Source organism: Triturus cristatus, chromosome 3_1 (assembly GCF_964204655.1).
Source record: "Triturus cristatus chromosome 3_1, aTriCri1.1, whole genome shotgun sequence".
NCBI lineage: Eukaryota > Metazoa > Chordata > Amphibia > Caudata > Salamandridae > Triturus > Triturus cristatus.
In genome coordinates, this window is record NC_140583.1 from 950,779,460 (window position 1) to 950,800,306 (window position 20,847).

Below are 20,847 nucleotides of genomic sequence, written 5' to 3' on the forward strand. Positions count from 1 at the left end.
ACATTTTGTCCCAGAACGCTCTGCACTACACAATGTAAATTTGTTTCTGAAACAACATGCATCATCACATGTTGAGCAAAGAGTCTTGTCCCTGGTGAACATTTCAGCTATTCCACTTCCAGATGGGATTGTATGGGGCAGGGTATCATTTGATGTGTATGGTCCCACTAAACACTTGCAAACTCTGCATGTAAAAAAAAAAAAAAAAAAGAATTGAATGACATTATCACTCCAAGTACTATTTGTGATGATTGGGAAATTGATGTAGTATATGAAATGTTAGACGATCTAGAGCATTCCACTGTTTTTTTCTTCTGATGAGTTTTATGATGGTACAGTTAATTTTGATGAGATGTTATGTTTTCGACATTACGGTCATCATTTCCTACACAAGGCTAGTACTTTAAGTATTTAACTTTACACAATGAAAATATTGACCTATGCCACCAAGGGGAAGTTCAAAAGGATTTGCACAGAAGTTTGACTATTCTTCTGGGTATGACACATCTGACCTAGCCTCATTTTATTATAGGCTTGAACCGTCACCTGAAAATAAAGTTATATTAACTGACACTAAGGTGATATACTCTACTTCTTTCCTTTCCCAACTCGCTGTACAAGGTTTTGACTTTTGGAGGGTTATAGTATATGTAAAATCTATTTGGGGGACTAAAGATTACCAGGTTCAGGGAACTGAGGTTTTATTCAGAGCCTGTTTAATACTGCAACTGATGATTTTCCTGAACAAAACTGTGCAACAGGCAATGTGTCTTGGCTTAGCCAAGATAAGATTTGAACACACCAAGGGTTCCCACTCTTACACGATTTGACAACTGGCAGCGGTTAACTCCATATGATGAAAACACTATTGATATTATACTGCGTACGAATAGATATAAGTCATCGGATCCCAATTGGAAGGGATGGTTAATGCGGGCACTAGTCACTAACAAATGTCAGGATAGATTCCTAGGTAACATTAAGGGATTTACAGTCCACAGGCCTGACATACGGTATGTGCAAAATGAGAATTCGGGGGTGGTAACAACTTAGAGTGTTGGGAAGTTGTGCCTTGATTGGCTAAAATCCTCTACACTGTCCCAGATACAACAACACTTGTCCCTTCTTTCTGATGACCTGGACTGGTTTGGATCTAGGCCCTGTTTCACCGGAACATCAATTGGATGTATTTGCGCCCTCAGTTGCTGCTGTGGGGGGTGGATGGGAACATTTGTGCTCTATCAGTTTCCTCCAGGGTGTGTCTCTGGGAACATCATCTGCGGACGCTTGGAACAGCAATGTTTTGTCTACCACTCAGAACATATAAACATCTGGCTCTTCATGTGGTGGGAACTTTTTATTCGGCCTGTTTTTTAACTGCTAAATGTCTTTTCAATTGACTTTATTGCTTTTATATTTTTAACAGCTATTGGGTTTCTTTATGCTTTGGGCCTCCAAATAAAATGAGGGCCTGCTTTTTTATAGGCAGTTTTATAATGCTTTTATTGTATATGTTTTAGCTTTTTCCTTTATATATGCTACTGCATTTTTAGTGACAGGATTAGTTTACTGTTCGATAGCTTTTTAGCCAATATATGTACGTGGAGTGGGTGTCATGTGCCCAAGTTACGCCTGGTAATAAATAGTGCCAATTTACATGTAAATGATTCTTTCTTAAAGTTGCCTTCCCTTTGTCACATTGAATTTTGACACGCATTTATGACACTTGGGTTAGTTTATAAGAAACACTGACTGCTGACTCAAAGAACTTTGTGAAAACACTCACACTGCCATGGTGTTATGTGCAATGCCCTCACCTGCGTGATACAAATGTGTTTGTTATTACATCCGTATGGCGACATAGCGATCTGTGGAATACAAACAATGACAGCCTGATCGCAATCTCGGCCCATTGGGACTGGCTGGCCATCCCAGGTATGGTGGCCTGCTGAGCTCAGCAGACCTCCATGTCTGGGACTGCTTTAAAATAAAAAAAATTGAGGGGGGGGGGGGAAGAGGGCGGGGGGGGGGGGAATGCAGCCCGTTGTCCTTGAAGGAAAACGAGATGCATTTAAAGAAAGAAAAATTGAATGTTTTCGTTTCATCTTTAAAGAGCAGATAGTGGTCCAATTGAATAGGGCGGTAAATTGCGAGTGTTTTGCGATTGCGGTCGCAAAACATTCTTACATGGGGTAGCGATTCTCAATTAGGAAGTGACGCCCTTGGAACGCCCCTTCATAATTGCGAGTCGCAAATGCTATTTAGCGAGTCGCAGATAAATTACGACTCGCTAAATAGGGTTTGTACATGGCCCTAACAGTTTTTGCATGCGCAAAAGGGTCGCTAACCTGTTTTTGCATGCAAAAATGGGTCGTACTTCTGGCCCCATATCATCCAGAAGGGGGTTTCTTGGCAGACCACACATTCACCCCAGACACATAGGTTAGGGTTTGCATTATAGGAGTACGCTAGACTGTTCTTGTACTGTATATGAATGCATATATAAGTTATGTCTACAAGATGGTGGAACTCTTTGTTTTATTCACTGTCTTGACACTTATTATTATAACTTTTGTCTGCTTCTTTCTAGTGATCATTGCATCACTTATTTTCAAGAATCACTTTGGTTCAATAAATATTGAAAAACGTCCCTTCAAGTACTCTTTGAGTACGAGACAGAGCAAAGAATTCTAGGTCTGTGACCACGGTTCCTGAGGGAACAGGGTTGTCATGTTCAATAGTTGTCAGAACTGTTCCCACCCTGTCTAGGTTAGGTAGGCTAATGGTGGCACTGTGAGCTAGCTGATCTAAGGGACAACATACCTGGCGATGGTGCATGGAATCCGTCTGGCACAATCCTAAGCTTATGACGTCCTCACATGTACGGGTCCTACTAATTTAGTGGAAGCTATACGACAATAGCATCATTTTCTGCTTTATTCATAAGTTCTTCATGCTATGTGCCTTTTGTTAGGATGCTGTGCTTTCTCATGTTCTTTCTTTTGCTTTGTGTATTTTCTTTCTCTTGTCCTCTCAAGGGCAGTTATTGGGCTTAGCTCTGCTGTACAATTTCCTCTCTTCTCCTTTACATTCTCTTTTTTTCACAAGAAAACTGAATAGACATAATAAGATGTATCACAGTTTATACTTCCTGAAAGTTGTCAAGGCCCTAGTTACGATTTCACATCTGCATCACACCGGTACAACACATGTATTTTTAATACATCAAGAAGCATTTACATAATGAATTAAAGTAGGTCTGTGTGTGTTTATAGCCTCTCACACAATTTCATTATATGGATTAAAGAAACACAATTCTTTCTCTTGCACCTTGTACTCTGGGACTAGTTTTTGCGCTCTTTTTTGAGACATTATCTTACGACATTTTAATCTCTAAATTTACTTTATTTTTTTTTTTTTTTTTTTCTGGTTTATGTTGTACTGTCATTTCTTTATCTTTTATAATGGTCAATCGTTCTTCATATATTTAATGCAGTTTGTTATTATGTCTAAATTACTTCACTTTTAACACTATTAATCCTATTTCATTCATTGCATTTCAGCTCTTGTTTTCATCTTAATTAGGCATATACCTGTTAAATAAAAATTTTCAATGCAAAACAAAACCATATTTCACTAATAGCAGTCTTGCATTGGCCCTTTTAATCTCAATATTACAATACATGCCCAATCCGGTAGCCTCATTCAAACCTGTCTGGTAACATCAGCAATGTCTGTTTCTTCACTTTCTGCTTGCATCGTGCACTCCTGACATCTCGCATTCTTCTGTCTATGGCGGCCATTCAATTTCATCTAACCATTCTAGGTGTTTTAATCATGTGACTCAAGAGTATTTCCTGTTTCAGTCTTACCTCAGTTCCTTTTGTGGTTTTTTACATAAAGCTACTCATTGGTTGCTTTATCTATAGCGTGCATGGGCCAAGTCTGCGACACAGTACACCTTTGACCGGCTCCATTGGAGGCAAAACAGGACCGTACACGCTATTATAGTGAATGTATTGTTCCTGCTGCAAGCACAAAATGACACCTGCTCTGGCAATAGAGCATTACATAAAGGCAGCCCAGCTATTTGAAGCCACGGTCTGCTTTTAATTGAGGGGGCATATCCGGCCTTACCTTTAACGGTGCATTACGTGAATGAACTTGCCTGCATAGTGCTGGTTGGGGTGCCCTTATTATCCCCATGCTCAATTCACAAGGTGTGCCCTCGGGGGTGCTTCATACTGCATCTTCTGACAGCCTTGCTACGCCTACTCTACCTTTGGTTATATTCAGATCAGTTCTCATTAACTTACGAATGGATATCATTATGCAACATAACTACTCCTTTGAACAATCATGATGGCTGTGATGCTGTATGCTGCTTTTGCTCAATGAATGGATAATTTGTTATCCCATTGATTGCTTAGGAAGTTTTGGAAATTACACCTTGATGAGCCATTGTCTCTGTTACAAGTCAAGTCAATTTAGCATTATTCGGTTAAAAAGAAGTACAACCATAAACGCATTCTAAAATGAGTAATCCTCTTCATAATTCATCATTGTCGATACAATAAAATGCATAAAACTTTAAGATAAATCCATAGGTTGGTAAAAACAGTATAATTTATCTATATCGGAGGGGATAAATACAAAAAATGATTTGTACATAAAGTGCTTGAGTGCAAATATTTATGAAGTATAAAGGAGTTTAACATCCCTTAAATTCACTAATCTGTATGTATCCTGAGTTCTTCGTAAAGTAGGGCCTCAAGGTGTGAGTTGAGCTTTCTCCTTTTGATCGCCATTTTGGTATAGACCTCCAGTGCATTACAAACTTTCTAAATTATAGATAAAATCAAAGGCAATTTTTTAGAAATAAAGTTTTTCCATTAAAAATAATGGGCGTGAAATGCTCTTCCTAATATCTCTATAAAAATTACTAAATAAGATAAAATGGAGAGTTGTCTGGTCCAATTTTCCGTCACAGGGACATATTGGAAGGTTTCAGGTACACTTGCCCATGGTTGGAAATGCTATTAAAAAGTGGATGTTCCCCATTCTTAACCTTGTAAGGCAGAATCTGTTTTGTGTTCGTGACCTGAAGTAGGTAATGCTGCGTTCCTGATCCAATGGGCCTATCACAGTAAGCCCTACTTATTTTTTTCGAGTTTGCCTCAGTTTCTCTTCGCCATACTCTTGACTCTATGAACCCAGTTTTCAAATATTTTTTGCTATAACCAAGGATTTATATGTGAGATTATTAAAAGCAATGTTCTCCGTACACTCTTTTAAACCTGCTGCTGTTACTTGTCTAATATGGCGTGGGCCGAAAGGCAAAGGATTCCATACCTACATTCAATTGAGGGCAAGCCCACTTGGAATCACACCGGCACACATGTAGCACTTGAGCTACTCACATAACAGAAGGGGGCCAAGCAAGCATCTGTGGCCTCCTTCTGTGATATAATAGTGATACACGGGGGAGCAGAAGGAAGGTGCACATGCCTGTTGTGTCCTCCGGGCACTATGTATTTATTTTGGCCCTGGTCTTAAATTTTATTTTAGTCCCTCTGCCGTAAAAGTATCCAGTTGCTCTATTCAAAAGTGTTTGAATCAAGCAATTTTATTTCCTATTTTCTCCAGTTGTTACTAGAGGAATAATGTGTAAAATGTGAAACTTTATTTCATATAATAATATATGCCCAAAAGAGAATATTATGGAACTCCATCTGAAATCTCCGATCAGTGATAATTCCATAGAAACGAATCATGCCTTTCTATCGTCCATCTCTGCTATATAAATTAGTTGGTAAAGACCACATATTGAGCCTCTCCAATAGATTGAATTAAATGCTGTTATTTTTTCATCATTATAAAGATGCTTTACCATAGTCTCTTTCTGTGCACACAAGCGGATTAAGGATGGATATATTCTCTTTGTTACATTAGACGTCGTAGTTGTTTGGTCTTCTTATTACTCAGTCACTGCCCTTACTACTGAATTAGCTATACTTTCATATAAACAATATTTGTTTCCTTAGAACATTTTAATTCATTATATATTACCACCCACTGCCAAGAAGAAGTGCTGTTGATGTTAAGGATAGCAGTCCCAGGAGGCAGTGTAGGCTATTCGGTGGTTGTAAATGTTTTCAGTACATATTTGTACATATTATTCATTACATATTTGTTTACTTAGCAAGGTTACAGTGATGACAAAAATTGGAAACTGGCCAGTGATGTATAGCAGTGGTCCCTGTTTTAGGCTTATGAGGTACAATATCACATTTTTTAAAATATTATTATAATAATTATTATTTCTACTTATAGAGCACATGGCTAACCGGTGGGTTTCCCGGCGCTAAGCATAGGTAGAAATGTCTAGCTGAAAGATTAAAATAACCAAGTTTTAAGGTGCTTCCAAAATAGCAGCAGAGACGTACAGTGTTTTAGGAATTCCGGTAGGGCATTACAAAATGTAGGGCCCAGGTACGCAAAGAAGCAACCTCCTGTGTTTGGCAAGACATTCTGGGCACAATGCATAAAGCCTGATTCTCAGATCTCACCCTCCGGCTAGGCTGATGGGGAGAGACCAGATCCTGGACATTGCGGGGGCCTAGTCCAATTTTAAAAATGAAACCTAGTTTTAAATTGCACTCTTTTCAATTGGAGGTTTGCAAAGAATAGGAGAAGCCGGGGCATACTTTGGAAGCAGAAAACTGAGTCTTGCTGCTGAATTCATACAGGCCTTGTCAATTCCCAAATTCCCAGATAGAGAATGTTACCGTAATCCACTCGTGATCTTATCAGGATCTTATCAGGTGAGTTGTTTGTGCTGAGTGAGGAATGATCCAATTAATCTTCCTCACCCACTTTATCACGGCAAAACAGGTGGAGGCCTCTTTGGCCACTTGGGGACGAATAGACAGAGTTTCATTCAGCCAGAATCCCAAGCTTTTTACTTTGGGGGATAGAGTTGGAGGAACCACCAAACACTCAGGCCAACGTTGTGGACCCCAGAGCTGTTGATTCCTGCCTAAAACCATAACCTCGGTTTTATCACCGTTAACTTTAAGTGAGTTACTTTCAATCCAGGAAGCAACACGTCGTAGACCGAGGTTAACGGCATCTGGGTTGTACCCCTGTGAAGACGACAAAGATTAGTTTTTGTTAGTGTTGTCTGCATGAGAAAGCAATGCAAGCCTCCGCTCTCTATCACATCCGTGAGAGGGCGAAGATACAGGTTGAACAGCATGGGGCTCAACTTGGAACCCTGGGGTACTTCCAAGGTCAATGTGCAAATCTTGCATCTGATGAAAAAACTTGAAATTAACTACCTTCCAAAAGGTCAGCCAAGCTAGGACTGTTCTATCAAAGCCTAATTTTATCAGTCTATCCAATAGGATAGAGTAGGACACAGTATCGAAGGCTGCACTGAAATTCAATAGGATCAGCACAGCTGTTATGCCGTAATCCAGGCATTATTTTAGATAATCTGTGACTCCCAGGGGGGCAGATTCCGTACTGTGTCCAGATCCAGATGGGAGGAGCTGAAGAAGTTTTAGAAAAGACAGGCAGCAGGGAAATGGGTCTAAAATTAGCCCAATTATTTGGATCGAGATTGGGCTTCTTTAAAAGTGGGAGGATCATAGCGTGTTTTCAGGACTGTGGAAAACAGCCCTCATAAAGTGAGGAACTGAGCAAGTCCACTGCGACTTGCAACAAGTGAGGATCAAGGAGCCCCAGATTAGCTGGAGGAAGCGGGTCTAAGAGAGAGCCTGATTTAATTGATTGCTGAATGGACAGAATTCCCGAAAGGCCGAACTGAGACCATAACTCCATTGTTTGGGCCAGGCCTGGCATATCCTGAAGAGGATTAGGACCAATTCAAGGAAATTGCCCAGTAACACTATCCGAGTCCTCAAATTGTATACCTGCCCTGTGATTTACTGCCAATTGCATTTGAATAGTAGCTACCTTATCTATAAAAAAGTGAGCTAGTTCTGTGCATTGGGAGTGGGACAGGAGAGGTGCAGGAGACGAGTTACTAGGGTCAGACAATTCTTTGACCACATGAAAAAGTGTTGATAGAAATTTTTATATTCTGTTTTAGCCTCCAGGTTGTACTTCTTCCTCCAGAGTGTCTCGAGATCCTTGCAACATTTTTTCTCTAAATGAAGCATATCCTTGAACTATGGGGCCGGTGGGTGCGATCTCACAGTGGTCTTAACTATCAATGGAAGAGCAGACTCCAAGGGTTTTCTGATCCAATGGTCTATCAAAGGCTGATCTGCTTTGACCTTCTGATTTAGGGCTGGTTTGGAACTTCAAAGCAGTAAATTTAAGGCAGGGGAGTCCAGTTTACTCCAACTACTGGACTTAATAATAGGTTTTGAAGGGCCAGCAGAATGTTGGTGCTTATTACCTATATTAATTCTGAAGTAAGCCAGATCACCATGGTAGGTGCAAGGTATATTGTTCTGTATCATATGGAGGTGTAGGACTGTATCTATAGCTATTGACATTTTCTAGCAGGTGTAAGTTATTAAACACTTTGTTGTACCCTCTTTTATTTAATATTGTGAGGGTAACTCTGTAGTTATTTTCCCCATCCTTTCTGTAAGAGTAAGTAGTCATTCTGTTTTTTGTTTCTCTAACTACAGATCTTATAACTAGTCCATGTGACAATTGCCAGGTATTTTTAGTGGTTTGGAAAGGGCACGCATGAAGAACTACAATTGCCAGACCAATTTGCCATTAACCTGTTTGGCATTAGAATGACAGGACTCGAAACTCTGATAAGCAAGACGTACCACAGAAGATAGCTGGCAACCCAAAGAGTCCAAAATATTGTTCAAGATCTTTTCTGTTAAGACCCATTTTTCATTAGTGACTGTGTGTAAACCTACAGCAACAATTTAGTGACCTGCCAGGAGATCAGCATAGGGCAGGGAAGCATGCTTTTCAGGTCCATTTAGGCAGACTCCCTGTTCTAAGCAGCAGGCAATAAGAACAATGTATCCCTCTCGTTCTGCATAAAAATAAATGTGCTGTAGGCTATCCAAGGCATTCCTGTATTTGCTTAGCATGTGACTGGAAATTACAAAGTTGCAGAAGTACTTGGCAGGGAGCTAGACCTTACAGGTGAGTGGGGTTTGGATCAGTCTATTTTTCGCCACATATTCATAGAATGGAACCTCACACATATATCATTTATATGTATAGCTCCCTCTGAGAGCCACTAGCATGAATACCAGACTGTAAATCAGGTGCTTTGACAAAGCATCAGTGGGAAACAAAAGTTGATTCCCACTCTTGTCTCATAATAAAAGAATTCTGGGTCATGTTGACAGTGTTCTCAGTCAGAGCTCTCTGCTCTGATAGATATCACAATTTCATGATGAGAGGGAAAGTACGGAGTGTGGTTGTCACAAGAACAGATACTGTACAAGACACCAGTCATTTTTTTAAATTTGTTTGGGGAGGTGGTAGTAAATTCAGAGGGTAGGCAGTTTGGCAGGACACCAGCCCTGTTTTGTTTTAATATTTTAGTGCAGAGATGGTGTGGGGGTTGTGCGATGATAGCATGCTACCAAGAGAGGAGAAGGATGGCCAGATAGTGGGTGGGAGATCACCAACTGCAACTCTGATCAGGTGGCTGAGTCCGGTAAGGACATGTTGAGTATGGCTCCCCCTTGACTCCTGTACACTTATTTAAAGCAGAGGCAGATTATTTGATTGTGCAATACATAACATTCCATTGTAAATTGGTAATAACAGGGATGTTTTTAACCTCTGGGTTCTGATTGACATAAAATGAAATGAAATTACATTTATAAAGTGCAATTGAGACTTCAAAGGCATCCTGGTACTAGCCCCCCAAAAATTCCTAGGCACATCGGACAGGAAAGACAACTGGATCTTCACTCTTGTTGTCCTATAACTTTTCATTCCCCTATCCTGCAGCCAATAGAAGGTACAACCTTTTTCCATTGTTTTGCACATTTTCTCTTTAGCACAAATTTAGTTGATCAGCATTTTGAGAGATCTGTTTGCATCCTAATCTTCTCAGAGACCAGGAACAATATCTTCAGAATTAGATTAAGTTGCCAATGTAGAACAGTGGACCTAACTCCAAATATGTACTGCCAGAAGTGCCGGTTAATGCGACATTTGGAAGATGGAATACTTTCTCCATGGTCACTCTGTCCACTGCATTAGATAGATGTGGGTGATACATCAACTCCCACTTCTCTAATCCTTTTCTCAAGGGAGTAGAAGGTGTCTCCAATGGCTGACAACATAGCTTCATTCAAATTGTTGAGTTTTGTAGGATCCCGTCCAATTGTCTATACATAGGCAGGTTTTTCATTTTTCCATTGTTTTCCCTAATCGCAGATAGGCAGTGCTTGACTGCAAAACAATAGGCAACTTACAAGTGACTTTTGCTGTGCCACAGAATCACACAGTAACCTTTCCCGGTACTTTCCAGTAATTCACCCTGTAACTGATTTGGACCCTGGAGTGCTTCTTGTCCTCACTGAGCGTGCTCTGCTGATGCAGCACACTCTAGACAGAGTGGTCTCACGTTTTGCCCCAGCCACACTGTCCCTAACAGGCCTTTGGACCTACTGGTGTCCTGCATCCCCTGTTCCACCAGATCAGCAAATCAATCCACTAGTCCAGGGCAGCTCTCAGCATGTCTACTGGAGTGGGGTAAAAGTGGGATGCACTCATGTCAGTTTTCCCCCCAGGTATTCACCAGGCCCAACATATGTTCCTACTCATCTGATAGACCACCCTTGAAACCCACCCAGAATACAAAGGTAGCAGCTACTGGCGGAGAAGTCGGTGCCCCACAAGCAGAAGAAATCCTACATCAAGCAGCTGGTACAATCTCGCCATGCCCGAAACCAAGAGCATGCCACGGTCCACCCACCATTATTATTCTCACAACTGCACTGGGATCATTTAATTACCTCCAGGTTCTGACATGTGCATTCCAGGCTGTTTCTCCCTGCTCAGTGATCCTTCAGTGCCTATATATATGTAGATTAAGATATATTATTAGATATTTCTTTGTTTGATTTTGTTATTATATTTATTTGTTTGATTTTTTTTTTCAGACTGCAAAAATAGTTTGCTTTTATTTCATTTGTACATCTAATTAAAAACTTTCTAAAAATTTATTTTATAGGTCAAAAGATGGCCTTCGAGCCATTATGAAAAGAGTGAATCACAAAGTGCCACATGTTGCTTTGCAAGCCCTAACAGTAAGTAACTGCTTTATGTGATAAGCCTATTGTGTGTTTTGTAAAATGTTCTGCCTCTGCCTATCAATTTGTAAACTTGCAATATTTTGGTTTCAGCTCTTAGGTGCTTGCATGTCAAATAGCGGAAAGCTTTTCCAGTTAGAAGTATGTTCACGAGATTTTGCAACTGAAGTTCGTAGCATTATTAATAAGGTAAGAGACTCGGAGTACTTAAATGTAACACTTTAAAGAATGATTGTAAGCAGTTTGTTTTTTAATGCTTTCCTATGCAGTTCTTATCTCAGTACATTGCTGAATAAAAATGCAGTTCTGAATACCATTTTTGTTTCTCTTTCATATAGTTTTAAGATTAATGTCATTTGTCATCACCCTTCGCCCCCTTCTTTGATTTCGACTGCAAATAATTTATTGCCTTGAATTAACTTTTGGGATAATACTTGTCTGATCATGTTCTACATTACTCTGGAGAACCTACTACTTTTGTGAGAGCAAATTAAATTTTACAGCACATGAGATAGCACAGTGTCCATAAAATGTCTTTCAAGATTCATGAACTCTCAGCAAGTTTTTGGCTGCAGGGTGGCATGATAAAAAGTGTCATTTCAATAATGCATACATTTCAACACTGCATATTTGTTTTAGATTTTTCAGCATTGCATATTTTCCTAGTGAGCCTTCGCTTCTCCCTCTAATTTGGCACTGGACTCTCCCTTCCTGCTCAACCCTTGAATAGTTGTAATTTAGTTCCAGGTTTGTTTGAACATGAATTTGGCTACAACACTCCTCCATATTGTGCTTACTTAGGTATCATGCCTGAGACAGGAAAAGTCCACCAGAAATTCTCAAACCTCATTACGACAACCTGTGCCGGATCTGCTCCTAGGAGGAAACTAGTTTGATCCTTGGGACATAAATCTGTACCATGCACTTAAAAGATTCCCTACATGAGATCACTACTTTAAAAGATGAACTTCGGCCAATCCAACCCAGCAAACTATAGTTCTAGATAAAATGGCCTATTCCTGGGTAAATTGATACAAAAGAGCGCCTTTTCGCCCAAGTTTGGTGAGGAAAACAACTTATTGCCGTACCTACAGTCTGTACTTAGACCAGGTGGGGGCACAGAGTTCCTTCCCATATTCATATGAGATGACCCAAAACTCACTGTGGAAAAAACTGTGGTTTTCCACTATAGCTTCTGGACATAATATCACCCACCCACAATGTCCACAACAGACATTATTATTTGGAAAACAACATCTTCGTCTACACAAGAGCACTCCATAGTGTAATGCCTACAAGCTCAAAGACAGACAAAGGCTGGTGTTCTTTATGGCCCTCCCTCCCTACCTGCACTGCAGTATCCCATATCTCTCCTCTTCTCTACAGCCTTTTCCTAATCCTGTTACCCTGACCTGATCAAACCCTTCAACTTTATGTGCTACAATGAAGGGGGTGATAGTGAAATCATCCTAAAAAATTGCAATCTAGACTGCCTGCACTCATCAAGACTCGATGACTGTATCCGTGACTTTAGATATTTGGAGGATGATAAACTACCTAAAACTCGATACAGCGAAAAATTAAACCATGACCTGCAGATAGTGGCAGGCACATTGACCTGCTACTAGAAGGCACAGGGACCATGATTCCCTGCTAGCACCTTCAAGAGAAGTGAAGAATCTCAGGTTGATCTTGAACTCAAAGCCTCGGCTGATCCCTCATGTCAGTGAAGTTACATGTAACATGGTATACGCACTGAAGGCATCGGGACACTTATTCCCATACCATGGGCTCCAAAAAAGCTACAAACTACTCTGGAACTGAGGGGTGCATGCTTACTGCAAACCATACTTCAGTTAACCCATAAAACTTCTTTTATTTACAGAAATAAGGCAACATGTTCATAAAATGTTGCTTGCTATAATAGTTTTCATTCCTCCTGCCTTACTTCCTTTCTCCAGGACTAGAACCTCACATTAATACTCTCTGAAGTAACTGATACCTGGCATAGAGGTACAGTCCCTCACATCCTAGGATTAGCCTCCCTCTTGTAAAGCAGCCAGGAAGGTAATGGAAAGTGGCAGAGAAATCATGCTTATTAAGCAAGAGTATAAGTAGTAGAGAAGACTTTGCCACCAGTTTGAAATGAGTAGAAATTAAAAATTGATTTCATGCTTAAAAGCTAAACTAATTTTTCAAATACCAGAAACCAGTCTGTGCATTTCCTTTCAATTTATTTTCTGTCTGCTCAGCGAAGTCTGTAATTAATAGCCAATCCCTCGTGCTCAGACCACTAACCGTACTTTCTTTCCTTCTATTGGATCCTGTCGCTCTTATTGATTTTGACACCACCAACTCTGCCAATGCTTATCCAGGCACTCACCTATATCATCTTTCCCCCCCATCTGTTCGCTTGTCCTGTACCTTCCACTCTATCTACTTCTGCTTTCCCCCAACCCCTTTTCCTGAAATGACAGAATCAACCACGTCACCTGCTCTCAAAAGTCTTAATTGGCTTCTCATTGAAGGAAGATGCATCTTCAAGACAGCTTGTATCACCCAAAGATCCCTTCACACTGCAAACCCTAAATATCTGGAAACTAAACTATTGAGAACTGGAAGAACTTGAGCCCTGAGACGCTCCAACTCGGTTCTTCTCCTCCCTCCAAAACTGAAGAAAAACAAAAAATCCCAACACGTTCGTTAACAGGAAATGCTCCGAGGATTTGGAACTTGCTTACTAAAGATCTCCGCTGTAATCCCTCCTGTACTTGTTTCATATGGAACCTCAAATCTCTATTGCTGAAGAAATACTTCAACCTGCTACCAACCTGATTAACTTTTACCCATGATCCCACCACACCGACAGGATCACTCAATATAGTTGCTCGACCCACTCTGCGTCTAAATCTGTCATTAACTCACCGGATCTATTAAGTTGTATTATTCTTTACCCTCTGATATACTTATATAAAGTTGTATTGTTTAATTCCCTCTAGTTGTAGTATGTCGACCCTCACAAATCCTCGTATTAGTTCTGTGGAACCTGCTCACACGACCTTTAAAGCTTTCTGATACTGTCTGGTCTAGCTAGCGCTCTATAAAACTCTCAAATAAATAAATACAAAACAACTGAAGTGGACTGGCAGATAGAGAAATATCATAGCAGGCTTGTGTTGCTGAGAGGCAGCTAGAGCTGGGTTGAATTAGTCACATGTCTTTTTCTGCATGTCAGGCTACACACTGGCTGTACCCCCTCTACTTACCTTCCAGTTTGCCTTTGCGATTTTGCAGTTTTTAAATGTAATGTCACAGCTGGTGTTTTTAAACTATACCATTTGTGCCAACAATAATTCACTGCATGATAGCAAAATGTATTCTGATTTCAAATGAGTAGTTAGTTGAAGGTAATACATTATATAAGACTGCTAAAATGTTACTTCAAAATGAATCTTTAAACTCCCCTACCTCATCTTTGTCGTCAAGCTGACAAAAATGTCAGTCACAGCTAATATTGTAGAGTCAACATATTTAAATACAAGCCATTATCCATGTATTGTATTGCTATAACCGAAATTGTCAATGTAGCAGCTCAGAGAAAGTCTCATAAATAAGGCTTTCTTTATTTGTTTCTCCTGCTTTTGAGTGTAGCAAGGATTTGAGAGTGCACACTCCGGAGGCTTCTGGATAACACAATCTGAAGTCCTTTTTTAGCACCGTAGTTCCCAAAACAGTGGTAATCTGGAGCTCTGCCCTTCCTGTGTGCATACTGTACCATTTTACTATTTCCACTTTTGTGCACAGATTGAGCATGATGAAATTAAACTTTACTGCAGTCTGGGTGCAATTTTCTCTCTTTCATTCTTCTGTGGCATCATGCTGGTCTTGTTTCCTCACAGAACCATAACACCTTCCCCACAGAACCAAGACATAGCACCTTGTGGTTGTCCAGCATCACTACCATTCTGTCATAGAAGGCTGACTGACTCCAACCCATTCCCATTGCATAGGTGCAATGGGAATCGGTTGGAGATGGAAGAACAGCATAGGAAATCATCAAGTCAATGAACGAAAACTGTTGGAAAAACCAACCAGAATCTCACCCTTAAACAGCCAGGAGCATTCTGAGGATTTTGTTTTCTCCACCTCAAATGCATCTAAACAAATGAAGCACTGATGTTGGATTATTTTACATAAATTGTGTTTTTGGCATTTAGCCTAATGTGGGAAAAATTACGGAAGACTTTATTTAGTTTCTCTTTCTTGTTCTGTGCCCAAAATTGTTGTAAATTGAAAACCGGTCAGCTCCGTGGACTTCATGCCAACTTAAACTATTCTAGCTAACGTCTACTGTATTATGTACTTTATCCTACCTCTTAATTCACAACTTATTACTGTTTACAATTGTGAATTATGAGTCGAAGGGCACAGAGTGCCAAAGGTGCTACCACAGGTGAGTAAATTAAAATGTAAAGGTGAAAATGCAAAGAAAATGTTAAATAGCGAGCAAGTAATTTGTCTCTGAGGACTATTTCCTGTTTTTGTTTATGGGTATTTCAAGTGCATTTCTTATTGCTTGATGCATATATTCTAAGTAGTTGTGAAATATTTGATTATAGGCTCACCCAAAGGTATGTGATAAATTAAAAACATTAATGGTGGAGTGGTCTGAAGAATTTCAAAAGGATCCTCAGTTTAGTTTGATATCGGCCACCATCAAATCAATGAAAGACGATGGCATAACATTCCCGACTTCTGGATCTCAGGTAGGATTAATTTGTATGGCTGTTTTAGTAATAAGTTTGTATTTTGTTAAGTTGATGTTTTTTAATTGAATCTTCTTTTTACAAGATAACATAGTATTTGTGTGTAATATATTTGGTATACCTGGTTTTTGTAGGAGGCTAGAAATTTTGACAAAAGCTTATTCTTTTAAGATCTATTTCAGTAAGATTTTAAAGTCCAACGTTTGCATTATCTTGGGTAATAATTTTGTTTAGCCTAAAATGCTGCAGTGACTTATGTGCATGACTATTCTAGCCCTCACCCCATATCCTCTTCCTTTTCGAATTCCAGCCTATGAGCTAGGTTGAAGCGAAGTCTGTGCGGTTGGCACTTGTCTAGCGAAACAGCAACTGGGCCACCTCTTCTAACAAGATACTGTCCTGAAAAAGCTGGCATGTTTTTCTCTTTGTCAGGCACGATGCTGAAACAAACTTGCAGACTACCACCTCAAGGATATCCCGTATTGGAGAGGGTCAAAATGCTTGGAGCATTCGGGGCAGGTGGTGTCACACAGTACTCAACTGGGATCTAAAGTGGCATTTGAAACCAAATTGCTAACGAGATCAGTCACTTCTTTAAGATGGATATCCCCATCGATTTTTGCCGAAATTCAGTAAGCACAAACATGATAAAACTATTGTCCATCTTTTATATAAAAGGGGCAACAAATATTAATGCAAATGCAGGAAACCTGAATTTGACAGTTAAAACAGGACAGTGCCATTCTGTGCTGTTGGGTGATGCAGAAACTAAAGTGATAGGAGAAAACTAGATATTTATCTTTTTTGACTTGCCTTATACATTAAAGTGCTTCAGAAAAAGAATGTGCTGTTTATAAGAGGAGACTGGATTGCAAGAGCAGTGTGTGCTGGATTTCTCCCTGTATCCACTTCACCCACCAACGTTCAAACAATCTCTTTATTTCTGCTTTTTCCTTCAATTTACTGTAGCTTTATTTATTTATTTATTAATTTTATAAAGCGCGACAGCTACCCAAAAGGGTTTCCCGGCGCTGGAAGACGGAGGAACTAAACAAACACCAGCAGAAGTTATTGGTCGAAGAGCCAGGTCGTAATGGCTCTACGAAAGCGGGCATGACCGTTTTCTCGCTACGAATTTCAAAGGGGAGTGAGTTCCATAGTCGCGGTCCTAGGTTAGCAAAGGCGGCACCTCCTTTTTTAGAAAGCCTGTACCTAGGTACAGAGAATAGATGCTGAGAGGAGGAGCGAATGGAACGCGAGGGAGCATAGTGTTTGACAAGAGACTGAAGGTACGCAGGAGCGACCCCCAGTTCTGATCCTATGCATGAAGCTCAATGCCTTGAACTTCACGCGGCTCTCGACTCTAAGCCAGTGGAGTTCCCGAAGTCGAGGGGTGATGTGGTCAAATCTCCGACAGCCACAGAGGAGGCGGGCGGCTGCATTTTGCACTAGTTGGAGTCTACGAGTGACTGCCCTGGAAGCCCCCAGGTAGAGGATGTTACCATAATCCAACCTCGAGGTCACCAGGGCACTCACAACGGACTTCTGCACGTCCGTGGGTAACATCCAGAAAATTTTCCGGAGCCACCGCAAGATGGTAAAGCAGGTAGCCGCAACTTTATTTGCTTGATGTTTCATGGACAAGGTGTTATCAATCGTAACACCTAAATTCCGTACGTGCTCTGAGGGAGTGGGGAGAGGGCCCATCACAGCTGGCCAATGCCTGGGGTTCCAAAGTTCTGGTTTGTTGCCAAGCACCAGAACCTCAGTCTTATCTCCGTTAAGTTTAAGTAGGTTAAGGCACATCCAATCAGATATCTCACGGAGACCTGTCTGTAAGGGAGAAGGCAGAGTTGGGTCTGCTTGGGAAAGGGAAAAAACTATTTGGGAATCATCAGCATAAGTGAATAAATTTAATCCGGAACGTTGCGCAACAAGGGCTAAAGGGGCAACATAAAGGTTAAAAAGGAGAGGGCTAAGGATAGAACCTTGGGGAACCCCGTGAGGTGAAGGATACATTTTGGATTTCGAAGGATGCGAAGAGATTTGGAAAGTACGGTCTGAAAGGAAGGAAGTTAGCCATTTCAAGGCTTTCCCACCAATCCCCATGGTTGCGAGGGATCCGAGAAGTGTCTTATGTGACACAGTGTCGAATGCCGCACTGAGATCCAGCATCACTAAAGCCACTGTGTCACCACGGTCCAGCAAGCAACGAAGGTTTTCAGTGACTCCCAGAAGGGTGGTCTCGGTCGAGAAGCCGGAACGGAAACCGGATTGAGAAGTGTGTAGGAAATTATAAGTGGTTACAAATTGAGACAGGTGCTGGTGAATGTGCCTCTCCAAAATTTTAGAGAACACGGGTAATAAAGATATGGGACGAAAATTGGAATGAACCTTAGGATCTGCTGTGGGCTTTTACAACAAAGGGGTAACCATAGCGTGCTTCCAGCAGCTTGGAACAATGGCTGTATTAAGAGAATGATTAAGTAAGGTACAAATAATAGCCAGATGGGAGGCATCTAAGAGACGTAGCACTGAAACAGGTAGGGGGTCACAGGGTGAGCCTGATTTAACTTTCCCCAAGAGGTCTCCAAAACTAAGTTGATGGAGGGGAGGCCAGCACCCAAGAAGAGCACTAGAAGAAGATACCGAATCGGGCGGCTCTCCAGAGGTGTCAGTGGGTTTGCTGGCTCCATGCGCAGCGATGTCGCTATATATATTATCGATCTTAGAGATAAAGAATTGTGCTAGTTCATCACATTTAGTGTTGGATAAGGGAGGGGGTTTGGCTAAAGTCTCCGAGCCAGCAAGATTTTTAACTACGTTGAACAGGACCTTAGATTTGTTAGCTTGGTGTAGCTTGTATTGTAATTGCATTTGTATAGCACTTACTACCCCTGACGAGGCGTCTAAGCACTTTTTTCGGCGAGTAGCTCGCTACTCCGGGACCCATAGAGGATTCGTGTTGAATTAGTATAGTGAAACATGCAAGTACATTTTAAGTGGTGGATAGGTTAGTCAGTTATTTGGATTCGGAAGGATAGCAGAACGATAGAAGAGGAAAAAAGGTTTGTATTTATATAGCGCTTGTTACCCCTAATGGGGTGTTGAAGCACGCTACTCCGGAAACCCATAAAGGATTAGTGGTGAATTAGTATGGTGAAATATGAAAGTAATTTGAGTGGTGGATATTAGTCAGTTATTTGGAGTGAGAAGGATAGCGGAGGGATAGAAGGGGAAGAAAGGTTTGCATTCATATAGCACCTGTTACCCCTGATGGGTGTTGAAGCGTTTCACTGGCGAGTAGCACGCTACTCCGGAACCCATAAAGGATTAGTGTTGAAAGTTAGTATAGTGAAATATGAAGTAATATGAGTGGTGGATATGTTATTAAGTTATTTGGATAGAGGAAGGGTAGGTGGCTGGATAGAAGAGGGAAAGAGCTTTGTATTTATTAAGCGCTTGCAACCCCTGATGGGGTTTTGAAGCGTGCTACTCGCTTTTTGGCGAGTAGCACGCTACTCTGCAACCCATAAGGATTAGTGTTGAATTGTGGTACAGAAAATACAACTTGTTACTTTTTTGCACTTCTTCTATTGAATTTTCATTAACATTACAAAACTGACTATGAACCAAATTACGGATACATTCCGAGCACATGGAGTATGCAGCTATTGCATTATAGATGTACAAGAAAGGTACAGGAGCATCCCAGGGCATTTAAAACAAGAATCCAGTAACTCATACCCCACCTTCACTCCCCTCTCCCACACCTCCCCCGCACCCCACACCACCATGTCCCTCATTTCGTTCCTTGTTGCTGAATTATTGCTCCTGTCAGTTTCCACAAGGGCCCTTTTCTTTTTGCTAAGGACTTCCGCCGTTGTCCTAAAACTCTTTCCACAGAACCCATATGCCCCTCCATCAGAACAACATATTTTTATTTTTTTATGGTAATAGGTTATTTATTGCATACAATCAACGCACACATTTTGTATATCAAAATGATAGTAATTATTATAGCGATCTCAGCAACATTATAGATTAAGATGAACATTAGAAAAGCCCAAAGTATTTTATAGCGCAGAGGCACATTAGCAAAGCCCAAAGCATTTTATAGTGCACATCCCTGGTCCAGTTTCTGCGTACCACCTATATCTATATTATTATCAGCCTCATGGTCATGGTACCAGAAACTGATTATTTTCCCTCACTACTTTATGCAAGCCTTGTACTGTCCTCCCATATTTTTATAAAGCCTTCAGGTGTGAAGTTGGAGAACATTTACCTCAAGCAATCAGTCTTCAATTCTTAAGTCTATTTATACCTTTCTCCCCAGTGATTCTCTGCGGAGAGGTAAGTGGGTACTGTTTGCAGTCTCTTGTATGTGCATTACTAAATGAATTATGCCTCAGTTAGAGACTTGCCTAAAAGGCAAGCAAATGTATCAAAACATACTTTCTTCCACATTGCTATGTGCCAGCCCTATGGCCTGCTAATGTTGCTTACCGCACATGGTTCTCTTTACAGCATAATGGAAGTTTTCTTTTTTCAGTATTTTTAATACTTTTGTAAGCTGGACTAATCTCAATCTGTTTGTAAAATAACATGGCAATCTTGCACACTCTGTTAGTTGGTATCACAGTTCAAAAGCATTAGTATTTTAGGTGCTGGGTCTCTTGACAGTGCTTAATTTAATTACATTTTTTAATTTCTTTATTGATTAACAACTTCTGTTATTATACAGCGATGCATTAATTTGTATATTTGCTTGTGCACACCACATAATACAGGATCACAAT

At 40.6% G+C, this 20,847-nt stretch overlaps 1 protein-coding gene across 4 annotated transcripts in view; it reads left to right on the plus strand.

The window, feature by feature from the left end:
* Nucleotides 1-20,847, plus strand: part of STAM2 (signal transducing adaptor molecule 2) — a 405,110-nt gene that overhangs the window by 40,990 nt on the left and 343,273 nt on the right. For all 4 annotated transcript variants that reach the window (XM_085645536.1, XM_085645535.1, XM_085645537.1 and 1 more), the window contains exons 3-5: nt 11,201-11,276; nt 11,373-11,468; nt 15,899-16,045. In XM_085645536.1, coding sequence (XP_085501662.1) covers nt 11,201-11,276; nt 11,373-11,468; nt 15,899-16,045 — 319 coding nt within the window. The remainder of the gene's footprint in view (nt 1-11,200; nt 11,277-11,372; nt 11,469-15,898; nt 16,046-20,847) is intronic.